Source organism: Eublepharis macularius, chromosome 6 (genome assembly GCF_028583425.1).
Source record: "Eublepharis macularius isolate TG4126 chromosome 6, MPM_Emac_v1.0, whole genome shotgun sequence".
Lineage (NCBI taxonomy): Eukaryota > Metazoa > Chordata > Lepidosauria > Squamata > Eublepharidae > Eublepharis > Eublepharis macularius.
The window spans coordinates 124,284,873-124,300,981 of NC_072795.1; the positions used below are offsets into that span (position 1 = coordinate 124,284,873).

The following is a 16,109-nucleotide window of genomic DNA, read 5'->3' on the forward strand; positions in this document are numbered from 1 at the left end:
TCCCACTCTTACGATACGCATTCATGGCAGACTAGTTTGTTTGATGTTCCAGATGTTACTGACCTTGACGCCTCTACATACGTTCTGCTCCAGACATCCCTCTCCCCCACAAGCTGCTCCTAACATGTTTGAGGAATTACCACTGAAGGACTCAAAAGCATGAACAGTTCCACCATGCGCTTCGCTAAGTGCTCAAAGAATCTTATCTTTGGATTTGAGCACCGTGAGTTGAAATCATGCAACAGCTTGAACATTGAGGAACCGTACGGACGAAGGTAACTTCATCTATTGTGCGAATAATGCTATTATGGCCTCTGTATATTTAAGAAAATACAAATACATTTGATTTTAGAATTATAGCCATAATTTAGATTTCCCTTCTCATCTACAGGTATTATTTGAAGATTTTCACCATAAGAGAAGGACGAGTATTACGTGACCAACAAAGCAACAGAGTATACAGTTTAATGGGACTAAACAGAAAAATCATCAAATCTGACCAAGGACACTGTAGATTCTAATTTAAGCAGATTCTGCAAAATCCTTTGCTCAGCAAATTTGCATGAGGCTTGCAAGAATAAAATGGGAAGGAGAAAATGAACATATGAGTCAGCGTACTCTGATACTCCCTTTAAAAAATAATGTGGCCATTTTAGGACTCCAAAGAAAACAGATTCAAATGTGTTTGCCCTGGAGGTGTCAGAAGACATGAGAGCCATTTTTCTTTTTTCTTGTTCACCGAAATCATCTGGATCGCTTTTGTTTCTTCAGGGTCACAGAATTACAATATTTTAAAAGGGAAACATTTAGGTACACGAATTCACATGCTCCGTTTTACCCTCTCACTTTATTCATTCAGGCCCCATAGATAAGAGTCAATCATATGCTTAGCTGAACAAAAGACTTGGTGGGATCTGGGCAAAAAAAGGGCATGTGACCAGGGAATAAGTTATTTAAAATGTATGTATATCCCACAAAATGGCTTTATATGTATGCCCTGGCTGCAAAAAAAATACGGGCCAATGCTGTACTTAAGGGATAACATTAATATTGTACATTGGGGATTTTTATTGTCTTTACTGTTTTAACTGTGTATACTTTTATTGCCCTATATGAACTTGACAACTGGAAATGGTTTAATGGCTGCATCTAGTTTTAAATTTTAATGATTTGACCATGTATCTAGTTTTAAATTTTAATGCTTTTGACCATGTCACATCAATTTTATTCAAACTTGTGTTTCTGCTCTGTTGTTTGTGACTTGTAATGGCCTACGGCTGTATACAATAAACCTATCTATCTATCTATCTATCTATCTATCTATCTATCTATCTATCTATCTATCTATCTATCTATCTATCTATCTATCTATCTATCTATCTATCTATCTATCTATCTATCTATCTATCTATCAATGTATGTATTTTAAGTTTTTATAAACCTACCTTTCTCCCAGACTGTTTCTAAAATAAAATGGTAGGGATGCCCCATTTTGCAAATACCAGAAACAAACTAAAGTTATGCTTTGACATATACTGGATTATTAAAATTTAAATCCAAGTAACAATTGTGAGTTTTAGGCTAAGGTAACAAGAAGGCCCTGGAAACAAGCTGCTTAAACATACTCATCTAAAGATACAGAATACTATGATTATGCTGAAAACCCTGGTCCTAGGGCCACAAGGATGCACTGAGCTCGAAAACCTGCTCGTCCCCCGCCTCCTATCTCTGAGCACATAAGCCAGGGTGGGAAAAAAGACTGGCCACTTTCATAGTCCTTTGGAGACAACAACATATATTGCATCCTCTTTTTCTGATGGGAAAAGGACACAACACAGCACTCTCCACTGTTTTGTGTACAGAACTCAAAGGACAGCTGTGCAAAGCCCCGCAATGGGAGCTAGGGCAAAAGTCTGTTCGTCAAGGGGTGGTAGGGGAGAAATATGAGAATTCTTGGTAAGGCTTCTTAGGGAAACCAGTCCAGATTCAACATTTCATCCAAGGCCCTAACTAAATTCTTATTGCTCGTCCCACTTTAACCCCTGCCCCACCTTCTCCCTACAGTGGGAAACAGGATCCAGGTACTTAAGCCAAAATGTACCTGTTGTAAATGGAAAGTTTCTTTAAAATGTAACTTGAAAAGTGGCTTAGAGAGCCACATTCCCAAGTTTTTCTTCTCCCAGACCCTTAGCCAGGACTCCTGCAAAAACTGCTATGGATATGCTACACCCCACCCCACCCCTGCTTAACTTTTTGATGCAACTTTTCCTGACAGCAGCAAACTGATAGCCTTATGTTGGGCTGTGACCTATTCATTCAAAATCAATGATGTAGGACATTCACAGACACCATGCTCTAAAGCAGATAAAGAGAAGTGTGGAAAAAGAATGACAGCAATCAACATTGCGCTAGTCTTTACAAAATATTTCCTGGACGGAAAGAGTTGTTAACTTTGAATGAAAATCCATGCCTTTGAAGGCATCTGGAATAGAAGCTTCCAAACAACGAAAAGGAAGGCTGCCGTCTAGTTGCTTGGGTTTCCACTGCAAGCTGTGGAGATCCATTGCTAAATGACAATTCATTAAAATCAGAAACATGTTAAAATAAAGAAACAAATTGGTAGGAGAGTGGTTGCGGGGGAGAGAATCGCCACCCAGGACTTTTTGTGCTCCTGAAATCACTAGCCGGCAAAGTGGACCCTCGCTACCCCTGACTGGTGACTGTGGGTATGTAACAAGAGTGTGGCTATTTACTCTGAGCTGGCTCCTTTTCCTCGGGTGAAAGAGGGAAGAGAGAGACCCTTCTGACCACTCAAAAAGGCAATGCCATGGGATCAATATGGATAAAAGGCCTCAGGGGGTGGGAGGTTCAAGTGAAAGGGGGAATCAGGCAGGATCCAGCAGAAAACCTAGAAGAATCTAATTCTTCATGCTGACAGAGTATAATGGGGCAAGAATGTGTACAGCACAAGGGCACAGGAGGATGTCTTTGGTTCAGATTTCTGCAATCCTAATCTGACTACATTCTTACTGGATGCCCCATTTGGTTGATTTCATGGACTTACACTGTGTGCTCCTGCCTTGAGACTCAGTGAGAAAGGCAGACTATAGATAAATGAAATAAGAAAGAGACGTTGCAGCATCATTTGTGTTCGTTTATTACTGTGGCAAGGACCAAAAAGGATCACCCCACTGCTGGCTCCTAGAAAAATCTAGCCAGCTTCCCAAGGTATGCTCTCTGGCATTCAACTAAGCTGCAGATCAACCGTGATCCTGGTTACCTTCTGCAAAAGTAAACACATGGAACAATATTGGAACGATGACAAAAACATGTTAACTAATGCCACTTAATGCCAGCAGAGGGCACTATTTTGACACGGTTCTTCCTTTTAATGAAAACCATCCAACGGGAATAAAAAACAGTTATGAAATACAGGAAGAGCAGCAGGCATTTAAAATTAAAGAAAGGAAGCGTTTAAAAGCTCAGCAAACAAACAAACACTACCCCCGACGGCAGTTTTACAGGTTGGCCTAAGACTATCTCTGTGTTACAATGAAGCCCAAACACATTTTTAAACACAACTGACCTTTCTCTTTACAGCTAGCAACTGGGGTTTTGCCAGCCTGGGAGGAGAACTTTGATGATGCCCACCTCCATCCTCCTCCTCCTCCTCTTCCTCCTCCTCTTCCTCCTCTTCCTCCTTCTCCTCTTCACTGCTCTCTTTTGGTGGATCTGTGGATCTCTCTGCCGATACTGTCACGCTCTCTGGAGGTCGCAGATAGTTGTTTTTAGATTGTGCTTTTGCCGGCGACTGCCTGTTACTCGTTCTTGTGGATAACATCTCTTGCTCTTCCTTCTCCCAGCAGCTTGCTTGTTCCATCAGCCGCTCCGCCTGAGGGGCAAAGAGGTTAAACAACGATTCACTGAAGGAGTCCTTAGCCATTCTTTAAACTCAGCTAAAAAGATACAATCACAATAAGTCAGCACTGATTGGAATCAAAAGGCTACCCTAGCAATCACAGCAGATCCATCTCAATGGCTCTTTTATAAGCATCGGGATAACAAACCAAAGAAGATTGCATTTCATGGGATATTTAACACTATTAATGATGCAGCAAATTGATTTTAGTTCTTCTGCACTACATTACATGCCCTCTGCCATGGATCACTTTGAACAACTTCATATACACAAAGAATCAATTGACACCAAGAGCCTTTGAGCCTTGCACAGAGTTCACGCTAAGAGCACTTTAGAAGCAATGAAGACCAAAACAATGTCATGCATCTTCCAAACTTTTCAGTCCCTGCACGTGTGCACACACGCACACACACAAAATTCTGAACACAAAATTCTGAACACACAGAACTCTGAACCTATTCCACAAACTTTGGGGCCCAACAGACGGAAGCCACCAAATATCATTAGCTTATGCCATTTAATTTTCCTCTTCATATTAATTATACTGATTACAGGCACAATACATCGGCTCGCAATGCTCCCACGTTTTACGAGTTTTCCCTGAATAGTTCTGAATGGGCTCACAATGCACCCGATGCTGCACATGCTCAGAACGTGCTGCCGGTGTCTGTTTTGGGCCCTAACTGCCAAAGGGTGGTGTTTTTTTTAAGGCTCCACAGAACAGTGAGCAGCTCCAAGGACACTCTGAAGCCACCCAGAAAGAAAGGAAGCAGCGCAATCCCTGAACGTGCCTGACCAATTCTGAAACCAAAAGCTATTTATGCACCGTCTTTTTATGGATTTATGTACTTTCTGTATTTTTGGTAAAGGGACAGGAACTGTAGACTACCCTACTGAGTACAGTACTGTGTATAGTGTTTGATGCTATAAGTATGCTCCTACTAGATAATTACTATATTGTTTAACATGTCACATGCTTATGCTTTTGTTTCAGATTTCAGCAACCCAAACCCTCTTTCTTTGTTTATTGGATGTCCCACCCTATTGATTGTAATGACTTACACTGTGTAATCCGCCTTAAGTCTCAGTGAGGAAGGCGGACTATAAATATATAAATAAACAAAGTTTTTTCATGCTATTTTGTGGCCCCATCGGTTCTCAAATGCATCACTATGAAATGCTGCTCCTTCTGCCTGGTACGTAGCATCTACATAGTGCCCCCTCACCCTCTTCTCTCAAGCGTCAAAAAAGAGAAAATGAAGAGCCCTGCTGGATCAAACTAGCAGTCCATCTAGTCCACTAGTCCATCCAGCATCCTGTCTCACACAGCGGCCAACCAGTTGCTACAGAGGGCTAACAACAGGCCGGAGGCCAAGGCCTTCCCTTGAAGATGGTTCCTGGCTCTGGTATTCAGAAGTTTACCGTCTCTGAATGTGGAGGTATCCTTTAGACACCATGGCTAGTAGCCTCTGATGGACCTATTCTCCACGAATCTGTTTAATCCTCTTTTAAAGCTGTGTATGCCTGAGGCCAACACTACATCCTCTGGCAGTGCAATCCACATTTTAATAACTTATGTAAAAAGTATTTCCTTTTGTCTGCCCTGAATCTACTACCCATCCGCTTCATTGGATGCCCTTCAGTTCTAGAATTTTGGGAGAGGGAAAAAGAGTGTGCTCTCTCTACCCTTTTATAAACCTTTATCGTATCTTCCCTTGGTCGCCTTTTTTGAAAGGTGCCAGACTCTTCAGTCCTCCCTCCTGGGAAAGGTGCTCCAAATCATTCCATCACCTTGGTTGTCCTCTTCTGTACTATTTCCAGCTCCTTTATGAGATACAGCAACCAGAACTGCACACAGTATTCCAAATGAGGCTGTACCATGCAGATGCATGATAATGTTGGCCGTTCCCCCTACCCACCCCCCATTTCTTAATAATCCCTAACACAGAGTTCACCTTTTTCAATGCTTTGGAACACTGGGTTGACATTTCCACTGAGCTAGCCACTGTATCTCCACTTGAACCTCATCCTTTAGCATTCAAGATGTTTTGTCACTCAAATCCAATTCCAATTTTGCCCCACTTTTCCACAACCATAAACAGAACATGGGTTCGTGGCAAATAACCTAATTTGCTGGGATATAATTTCACTTTCAATTTCTCTAGCGTCTAATATAGAAGACATTAATTTATTGCAAGGGATCATAATTCTGTGATCCTGTTTCAGTTCATGAAACAGGTTCTAGCTATGAAGCTTATGTTACAATAAGGTTGAGTCCTGGAAGAAAGAATGCATATTAATGGGTGTGAACAGGGCTTTTTGGGGATGGTATTCACCATTACTGAGTACTGGCACCATTTTTCAGGGCTCGCTCAAGTCCTGAGTGGAGAGTTGATGGGAAATTGGCATAACCTTATATATGAATACTGGCATTTTTTTTTTAAAAAGCACAGGGTGTCACAATTGCTCCCTTTCTTTACCAACCAAAAATGACTATTGAATTTATTGTAGCATAAATAATTGCTCAATTAGAATTTAACAATTGATTTACTTGTATAAGCCAGGGGCTTGGCAGACTTTGCTACAGCTTTTGTGAATGGTCACTGTACTTATCTTGTATTTTTTAAGTTCTGCCCTGAAATATCGCAAACTGTACCTCTTGATTTCCCACACCCCGCTGTTCACAATTTCTACCCTCTCTAGAGGATTCACTTCATGAAACAGGTTCTAGCTATGAAGCTTCTGTTACAATAAGGTTGAGTCCTGGAAGAAAGAATGTTTCTGAGCTTGCACAGGCTGCCTTCTTTTACATCTGCTATTACCTCTTTTTCAGCTTCTCTCTCTTCCTCAGAAACTGCTGCGTTAGGAACTAAAAGGGGGGTCCATCTCAAGCTTTCTGGATCTACTTCATTGATGCGTGGATTGGTTTTCAGTTTCTCCATATGACTTGAAATCAGTTTCTCCCTTCTAATTACTACAAATCTGCAATTTAAACACATGGAGTATTGGGAGAAAAATAATACCGACACCCCCTCCCTCACCAAGTAATCAGAAAGGAGTATCCTGCGCATCTGATCTAGCTTATAAACTTTGGTCCAGGATGGAAATTGTATGGCACAGAAACCGTTTTTGCAAATCCATCATTCTTATTCCTGCAATGGCCCTTTCAAGCTGCAGGTAAGAACCAGGGGCCGAGATACAATTAACCTGGGAAGACATTATAGGTGAAGGCCATCAAGTAAAATTAGGGGAAGTTATTTAGGGCACCACCATCACCTACTAAGAGTAAAAAGATAGTTTTCAAACTTACCGATATATTTTTTCTTCTCCCTTGAGAGGCCTGAGGGCATTCTTGGAAAAGCAGGTAGGAACAAACTTGAAGATGAGAAGAGAGGAAGGGACTACAACCATCGCCAGCTAGCTACGTGCAAGCCCCTCAAGTCAAAGCAAAGGCCTCAGGTGGTGGGAGAGTCCATGGCTTCCAAACTGACAAAACCACCAGCCAGCTCAAATACTTGACAGCCCTGAGGCAGTTATAATGGCTGCTCTCTGCATCCTGATTTTCACTAAACCCCTCGTTGATTACAGGATCTTAAAGAGTATCTAAGAGTCTCTTTGGAAGGAAATCTTGTGAAGAACCGTGGGACTAGATTCCATCCCGACTGTGGACAAGAAATCTAAGTACAGGGCAACTGAAAGATCAGTTGGTGGGAAAAGACTGTTCTGTATGATTCATAGTCTGCTGTGAAATGCAGGAGGCATTTTAGATGTTCTGCATCCATCAGTAATTAGCTCCTTTTTGCCCAGAGAAGACATGGTGCTTTCTTAGCAGAAGTCAAGATCGGGCTGGCTCTCAGGTGTGGAGAAAATGTTGTTTTGCTTGGCAAGAACACAGCTAGTGTTTGAAATGCCTAGAAATGCTTTTGAGACAGATGAATCGCCAAGTTCCAAGAAACTAAGAGCCAAGCTACAAGTGACACCTGACACAAGGAGGACATGTGTCAGTTTTCCGAAAGTTTTTATGGGAAGCGTAGGCCCAACCGTTTTCTTCCTCCGACTGGCTGTTGAGAGCCCCCTGCCTCCTGCCAGATCTCACACAGCTCTCTGGACCGAGACAGGGAGGGAGGGGAACTGCAGAGGCTTCCTCTGGATGATGAGGTGCCAGCAGGCAGGGCCCACAAAGGCCAGGCGGGCTGCGGCAGGGGGCAAAGCAGGCGCAGGGCAGGCAAGGCGCAGGGTGGCTCAGGAAGCTGTGCCGCTGCTGCTAGTAGAGCATTCCCTATTGTCCCAGCTGCTGGCAGTTTTGCCAGCCAGTGGCGAAACTATGTAAGGAGGCTTGGAGCGGTGGCAACCGTCAGGGACTCCCTTGGGCCCGCAGAAGGTGAGCTCCCTGGCTTGTAATAATTGTATGTAGTAAATACTAGCAATCTCTGTGCAGGCGCTGTGCCTCCGACTCTGCAAGTTGGACAGGTTTTATGGTGCTATCTATGTGAAATCCTTGGCAAACTCCAGCCCCCAGGGGCTGGGAAGGAGCTGAGGTGGCAGCGGTAGTCAGACAAGATGCCCACACTTCCAGTCCAAACTTTCGGGAAACTGACACGTGGTGTCCTCCTCGTGTCAGGCATCACTTGTGGTTTGGCTCTGAGGCTTCTACTGTAATTGGTCTCTAACGATGTCCCCTGTGTGAAGATGCCCTCGTCATTTGTACCTTAGATCTCCAGGCTGACAGCTTTATTTGTAGCAATGGTGATTGTAAGAGACCCCAAGAAATACACACCCTCAGGCAATGTGTAGAAATCCATGATTGCAGTGAGAGTTACATTTCGAAAATGAGACTGACCTCAGGGTGATATTTCTGTGCTACGATTGCTCCTATCAAATCCCTGAAATTTGGCCGTTGGATCCTGCTTTGGAACTTGAGGACTAAGTGACCAGACTTGAAGCTTTCCGATCCCTTTCCTTCAAAAGAATAATCCTTCACACTAATGTATGACATTCTACTCGAAAATACAGGGCCTGGTGAGGAGATGGGAACATGCACTTCACCTTGCTGTTTATGAACTTACAGGTAGGTAGAACTTAAACAGTTTAGTGACTCTATGTTCTGGACAAGAAGCAGATCATGAGATCTGTTAAGCTACAGGTACACTTGGATCTTTTAAACAGGAATGTGATTTAAAGGTATGAGGGGGGCACAGGGCTTTAGTATGTATTCCTCCTTTTTTGTTGGTATAGGAAAAGCCTCCTGTTCTTAGCCTTTATCAGGACCTGGTTCAGCTTTTTTCCAAAAAGATTTCTTGAGTAAACTTGCCTAAGCTAGATTTAGACAGAAGGTAAACTCCTCAAAGACAGAGCCCAAGGTCACACCTAGCTACAACATTGGAAGCCAGTCACCACTGCCATAGCAGACAGGCTGACATAAGCAAAGAATGATGCTATGATGGGATGAGAAGCCCTTTTTGAAGCATTCTAAGGTCTTCAAGTTCAGAAGGCGCTGCTAGCTCACTGCCACAGAGGTTAACTACCCTAGTAACAACAGACGCTACGAGAGACACTTGAGAGAGTGTTTCAAAAAAGTCACAAGAGGCCATTCCTGATACAGTGATTATTCTAGTCAATGGGCATCACCCTTTTCTGTTGGGATGATTTCAGCCCTTACACTATCTGCAATGTAGACATCAACATTGAGTCAGCCAGCACATCCTGGCATAGGATAACTGAAGTGGATTTGCAGAGTGTAACAATTCCTTCTTCAGAACTGCATCAAAAGGAGATGGAAAGAGAACTTCTGGATTTACAAGTGATCTTAAAGGGCCAGACTAGCACCTGCAAGAATTAGTGCTCTTACTGATGGAAGGAGCAGACTGAGTCCTGCCAGTCAAGAGTCATTCACAGCCTAGGAACACAGACATGAGAAGTGCAGTGCTGGCAACAAGAAGTCAAGGCTTGCCTACACACTTGATCACAGCCAAAAGGCAAGCAATGGATCATGGCTTGTCTTGACAACAGCACCTACACCTTCAGTTTGATTCTCTTCTTTTTTTTTTTAGCAAGGGGGGTAGCTTTCCTTGAGTTTGGAGTTTAACTGCTATGGCAGGTTTGAGGGTCTCAGGGTGGGAAGGAAGAATCAGCCAGAGGTCACGTTGCTACTTGCTTGCCTGGAACATGTGCTACAAAATTGCTTCCCCTAGGTTGATGCCAGGGCAATGAGACCTAACCCTCCCAGGGTAGCCCCTGTGGTATCTCCTGAATGCCTATCCATAGGATCTGCTCCTAGATTTATACCTGCTCTCGTAGCTTATTGAGTTATCATGATCCATCTTATATTTCCAGTAGAGTAAGACAGGCTGACTTGCTTTGAGATTGTGACAAAAGGAAAGAGAAATCTATACGAATAGAACAGGTTAACAAGCTGGCCACCTTTTTGGAGGTCCATGCTGAGAGCTTTAGATGAAGCAGAGGTCCTTCTGTTCTTCAGCAGAAGGGGCAAGACTGATCTTTGGACTTGGGCACCATATAAGGAAAATGCAACATACTCTGGCTCCTCTGGCTCCATGGGAAAATTAACCTGCTCTTACACAGCTTTTCTGGACAGACTAAAAAGGGGCATCACTTCTGTACATACCAGGCCCTTGCTTTGCCACCTCTTGATTGATCTTCAGAATATAATCGTAGTTGCTCTGGAGGGGGAACAGCCCTCTTTTAAACCCTTCCTTCATCATAGCTTTAGGTTGGCAGCTGCATTGGTCTGCATAGAAGAGCGGAATTGGAGTCCCATTGCACCTTAAAGACCAACAAGATTTTCAGGGTATAAGCTGTTTAGAGCTTTGATTCTCAGGTTATATCCTGAAAATCTTGTTAGTCTTTAAGGTGCCATGGGACTCCAATTCTGCTGTTCCTTTATCATGTCATTCTTTAAGCTATTCTTACAGAAGGAAGATTGTAGCTTGTTCAGGGCCAAGAGAAGAACCTGGGTAGCAGCCTCTGGCCTAGATTCCCCATTCAACCCTGCCTCAGTCACCTGCGGGGAGGGGCGGGCAAAGGTACTTAGGCATCATTCTGGCTTTTGCTACTTCTCCTTCTTTCTTTCAGCACAGTAAGGTAGTGGTGGAGAGGAGAGAGAGAAAATGGACCGACAGAAAATCCATTAAAATCTTGCTTTTCTTCTTCAATGCAGAGGCGCAATGGAGGACAGAGAGCAAAGCCCCTTCTCTTTCTGGATTTTCAAACTTGTTCCTGCCTGTGCAACTTTTCCCCATCCAGAATACCATCATGCTTACACAGGGAGAATTACAAGTGTGGATGGGTGGATGATTCCTACACAACAAAGGGGGGGCCAAAAGGACAGAAATGGGCGAAACGACTAGTACGTGCAATCCTAAAGCTAGCAAGTCTGTGCAAGCAACATAACAGCTACTGACTTTTCTTCTCTCCTGTCTATCATGTTGTGCTGCTGCAGGGTTGTTGCAATGTCGTGGGGACACATCCCAGTGGCCCGGCTCATTCCCTTGATGCTGATCTGCTTCTCGTGGTGGCAATAAAGGTATTCCAATACAACACTTTTCCAGTACGCCAAGTAGGACACACGACCCAGATCAGACAGCGGCTTTTCAGGAGATCCTGCTTGTCCCTCTCTTCGAGAAAGTAAGTAACCTGCCAGAAAAAACAAAAAACACAAACATGTCAGTGATGCAGCCCTCCATTGCCAGTTAGGCCTATTCTTTAAGGCAACAGTACAGGACAATACAACGAGGAAATATTCATTTTACACGTGTCTCAAAGCATGGAACCCCCACCGAAAACTGTGAGTCAGTTCCTTAAGTTGCTTAGAAAATAGGCAAATATTCAGCAGAATAATGTCAAATTTTTTTAGAAAGACCACTTCATTTACAAAGCAGCCACACAAGTGCTACATTGCAGACATCTTTTGTTTTCACTAGATGAAAACCCAGGAACTCACAGGCAGGGTCTCTCTAAAGGGACCCATGGAAATGTCAAGCCTGCTTTATTTAAGACATTCCATTGATCTCTGTCTTGTGCATCCCTCGTAATGAAATGTCACATAATGGTTCAAATGTAACCATAAAGGTAGCTCTAAAAAGAAGAACTGAAAATAGTATCATTTACATTATTTGGCTTTACAACACTCTCGCACAAGAAAGCTGTAGCCTGACACTTTTCTAAATGTATCCCCCAAAATATCCGTCAGGCAGCTTCAGCTACTAAAAGTGTTAATCATAAAAACAGAACAAACTTGCTTGAACGTATCCAAGCTGGCGGATGACCCCCCAACTGAGAAGCACTTCAAGGGACACAGGAATGGGTGTGGAGCTTCACTTTCCATTTAAGCCCAATGCTGACTGTCACAACATAATCCCACACCATCAAACTCTTGTAAATTGTAATTACACTCAGTCCTTTCAAATGTCTTATAGGGCTAGATTTTCCTTAAAAATTTTTCCCCAAGTGGATTTTATTTCTCAGACATCTCTACGTGCACTTTGAAGATAATCTACAAATTATGACTGGGAAAAAAACCATGTTAATGAAGAAAAAAAGACACTGCTCAGCAGACTTTTTAAAAGATATCATCTTATTTTTCTGCCTATTTTAATAAATACATTCAATTATAAAATTTAAGCCCATTCTGATTCTGTGAAAGGCATCCTGGGAGAGGGCCTTCTGTCTCCCCAGAATTTGCCTGTCCCCTTCTGTTGCCATCTTCCACCAATGGCTAAATACTATTTTGTTTTGTCTGGCATTCCCTCAGGGATCCCTCCTTCCTGCCCTGTGTTTTAATTGTTTTTATGTTTTTGTATGTGTATTTTTGCATGATCTTAACAGATTTAATGGTGTTTTTTTTCTATTTGGTTTCAATGGTTTTTGTCATGTTTTTATTATGTATGTTTTTATGTTAGCCACCTTGGTGGCCTCCTGATAGGGCAGAAAGGCAGGATATAAATTTTGTAAATAAAATAAAACAAATACATACATAAAATAAACAGGAGATCTTTCAAATGGGAAATGTTTTGAACAAACTACCTACAGTCAACCCTTTCTGATTTCCAAGATGCACAACAGGCCACACTATAAACACTGGACATCCCTTTACAAATAACATGGAGAAGTACAAAGAATGCAAACAGGTGTTCTGCCAAGTCTCTTTTCAGTTGTCTGTAAAAGCTCACAAATAATTACAACTGCTGGAGTACACTGACTCTTGTCTTGATAGATTAGATTCTCTTGCTTCTAATATTGTCACAAATTCTTCCACTAGAAACTGTTCCTATATTTCCATGTGTGACATCATGTATAAGCAACTTCAGTTAAATAAATTGGTATTACTTTTTTTAAAAAAGTACACCAGAAATATCACATACACACACCTCGCCAAATACTAAGTAAGCTTACTAGTGTAGATTTTAAAAACAGTAGCCAAGGATGGCTTACCTACAGCCACCTAACATGCTCATGGCAGAGGGGAGATTGAACAGGGGACTTCCCAATTTGCAGCTCAGTCTCTGATTCCGTCCACACTAGGTTTGGGCAATATAGAAGGAATATTATAGGCTACGACTGCAGGAAATAGCACCATATGCATGCAAAGTGCAGCTATGTTGCTTATTTGTACTGGCTCAAGTTCTAGACTTCTTCAGACACAACAGAATTTAAAGCTATTAAGGAGCAGCTAAGAAGTACTACCAAAGACCTCTACAGTTTGGAAATGTTGACACAGAAAGAAAAACAAGAGACTTTATTTAAAAGTATACCACATAACGGCAAACATTAAATCAGCGGTTTTCAAAATGTGCTCTGGGGAGCCCGAAGGTTTCCAGAAAGTTTTGACACTGAGGAGATGTGAGGATTCCCAGAAAGACAGCTTGTCATTCTTTCCCTTCCATATACAGTTTCAAGGGAGCACTGGGTGGAATCCAGGGCATATAATGAGACTCAACACACCCAGACAGTTGCCCACGTGAACTCTGTGCACCCCAGAATCCTCTGCAAGGTACAAGAGTTCTGCAGCAGACAAATGTTTCCTGAATAAAGAAAATCTATAAATTGCTGCCCCCCACAAAAAGATATAAAGCTGTTTCAAAGCAGCTCACAGTTAACTACCCTTTCCACAAAATTTACTCTCCCATCTTGTGGGATTGTATTCTGTGGAAAGATCCAGACCTTCCCCATTAAGGAGAGGAAAACCTGCGGCACCTATGAAGGATGTTGTACAATGAGCTTCTGTAGGCCACAACACTTTGCAATCATCAGAAATAGGAGAAAGTCTCACAACTACTGCTCCGGCATTTCCAAATCATAAATGTAACCCAAAGTGCATGACAAGTAGTAACATCCTGTACACATCAGCTACCAGGCTCATTTTACTTACAGCAAACATGATTTAATTGGTTGTGTGATTCAAGTTACATCCATTAAATTAAACTTACCAAAAAGATTCCAAATAATTGATCTAAGTTGCAGGTAAATAAAAAACATTGATCTTGGCTGCTCGTGTATTTATCCTGAAGCATCTGAAATGAGTACAACATGCCCCCGTTAAATAGATCTCCCCAATATCTTAATATCCATCCTGTCTAAACTCTGGATAGCCTTAATCCTACAGGATCCCTAAGAACTACAACCCAAGTGGAAAATGGCCAAGCTGGTTAGGTTTTAACTGAAACCATATTTACATCTGCAGCACCCAATCACTAGAACAAACTGTGTGCTATGAGACATAGTGAAGCTGAAGGATACAGGGAAAATCCCCCATCTTCTCTTCTCAAGCAATTTATGGCACTGGCTTCAAACTATAGTCCATGAATCTTTAAAGCAGGTAGTCAAGCTATTAGCCAGACTCACAAACATTTAGCAATGCTAATCCCACCTTGCATCACAAACAAAAGCAATCCAAATCAACATGGGGTTCCTAGTTGTATAACCTAGTCAGGCAAAGGGATTTCAATCAGACCGCACCAATCCATTTAGTTTAGTACTATCAAAACTGTCTGATGGAAGACTTCAGTCTTGGATCTCTCTGGTCTCTGAGCACAGGCGTCTCAGGGTCCTGTCATCTAAAATCCTTAGATAGTGTAGGAGCCAGATTTGTGGCTTCTACATTTACAAACCGTGCATTTCTAAGAAATCACTTCCTCTCCTCTACTACCCTCCACTTCATCCATCATGCAGAATAGTTAATTTTTAAAAAGTAAATCATAGAATAGGGAGGAAACACAATTTTCTGCATCAATAATGTGAGATGGCTGACATTACCACCATTCTATTCTTTGTTTGCAGAATCTTAAGCCTCCTGAACCCTACTCTGACCTCAATGCAGGCTTTCTGTAGAACAGTTACTACACACAGCCTCTGAGGTCTAGTTTATCACATTACAATGCAATCCCGGAATCACCCTGTTCAAAGTGAGCTTGACACCCCTCCCTTTTACATTTCTGTCCTTAGAGCTATCGCAAAAGCCAAAGTATTTATGCAGAACTGTTAAAATTTGTCATGTCGCATCATTTTTCACCAAAACCACCTGCGTAGAGAGTTTGTGGGGCAGCTAATGCATGGCTTTGGCCCTCATCCAGTGATAACAACATCCCTATATCCAGCCTCTGGCATATTACGCAATTCAACTCCTACTTCCCAGTTGGCAAGGAGCCACATCCCAGGATGCACCACTAGGATGGCACGTGTGTGTTGTTTTTGTTGGGTGGGTATCAATTGATGGACATATAAGGAAAACTGCAGACATCAGTACAGCTGCTAATTTTAACAAAACCAAGTATGGGCTACTTTGAACCATGTGAAAAGGAGTGGTATAAATGTTGTAATAAATAAATAATAAATTAGTAATATACCTCATTCTTAATATTGACTGAAGGGTTACAAGCAACCCTAAAAGCACTGGTTTTCTTTTTCTACAGGCCAAAGTGTGTTATTGTACTATACCAACTCTTTCTCCCTGTTGGTTCACGTGGCTAGCCAAGCAGTTAGATCTACCAAGTCGTCATGTACCTTTACGCACAACATTCAAAGCCTGGCTGTGTTTCAGGAAATACATATAAATGCTGGATTTTCAGAATTCTTCTTGGTGTTTGCAGTACTTCCTTTATCTACGGTTATAAAATAAACTGAGATGATTCTAAGGCAGAAATATGTTGTTATATTTTAAGGATTATCATAACAC

At 42.2% G+C, this 16,109-nt stretch overlaps 1 protein-coding gene across 2 annotated transcripts in view; it reads right to left on the bottom strand.

The window, feature by feature from the left end:
* The window catches only part of KAT6B (lysine acetyltransferase 6B), a 151,600-nt gene that overhangs the window by 14,038 nt on the left and 121,453 nt on the right, over positions 1–16,109 (bottom strand). For both annotated transcript variants that reach the window (XM_054983672.1, XM_054983671.1), the window contains exons 12-14: positions 11,341–11,572; positions 6,742–6,901; positions 3,587–3,892 (exon numbers count right to left, since the gene is read on the bottom strand). In XM_054983672.1, the coding sequence (XP_054839647.1) occupies positions 3,587–3,892; positions 6,742–6,901; positions 11,341–11,572 (698 nt within the window). The remainder of the gene's footprint in view (positions 1–3,586; positions 3,893–6,741; positions 6,902–11,340; positions 11,573–16,109) is intronic.